General features: G+C 59.0%; 1 gene segment (V, D, J or C); it reads right to left on the reverse strand.

Moving 5' to 3' along the window:
* Positions 1–4: 4 nt before the first annotated feature.
* The window catches only part of LOC103777810, a gene marked incomplete at its 3' end in the record, with an annotated part of 729 nt that continues 450 nt past the window's right edge, over positions 5–283 (reverse strand). The window contains 1 exon segment of the V gene segment in view: positions 5–234. Coding sequence covers positions 5–234 — 230 coding nt within the window.

Here is a 283-nt window from a genome sequence, read left to right on the forward strand (position 1 = left end):
GAGCGATGTTCAACGTGGCCGTGGAGCCGGACTGGGACCCGGAGAATCGTGAAGGGATGTCCGAGGGTCGCTTGTCGTTCATGTAGATCACAGTGATAGGGGCAGTACCAGGTGCCTTCTGCTGCATCCAGCCATAGTAGTTGTTGCTACTCCCCGAGCAGGTGATCTGGATGGTCTGTCCCAGGTTCACTGACACCGAGGCCAGCTGAGTCAGTGCTGCCTGGACCAGGGAACCTGGAGAGAGAGAGGACAGAGAGGACAGGATAGGAGGGCAGCCCGTGTC

The sequence above is a fragment of the Merops nubicus genome, unplaced genomic scaffold (genome assembly GCF_000691845.1).
Source record: "Merops nubicus isolate BGI_N331 unplaced genomic scaffold, ASM69184v1 scaffold39398, whole genome shotgun sequence".
Lineage (NCBI taxonomy): Eukaryota > Metazoa > Chordata > Aves > Coraciiformes > Meropidae > Merops > Merops nubicus.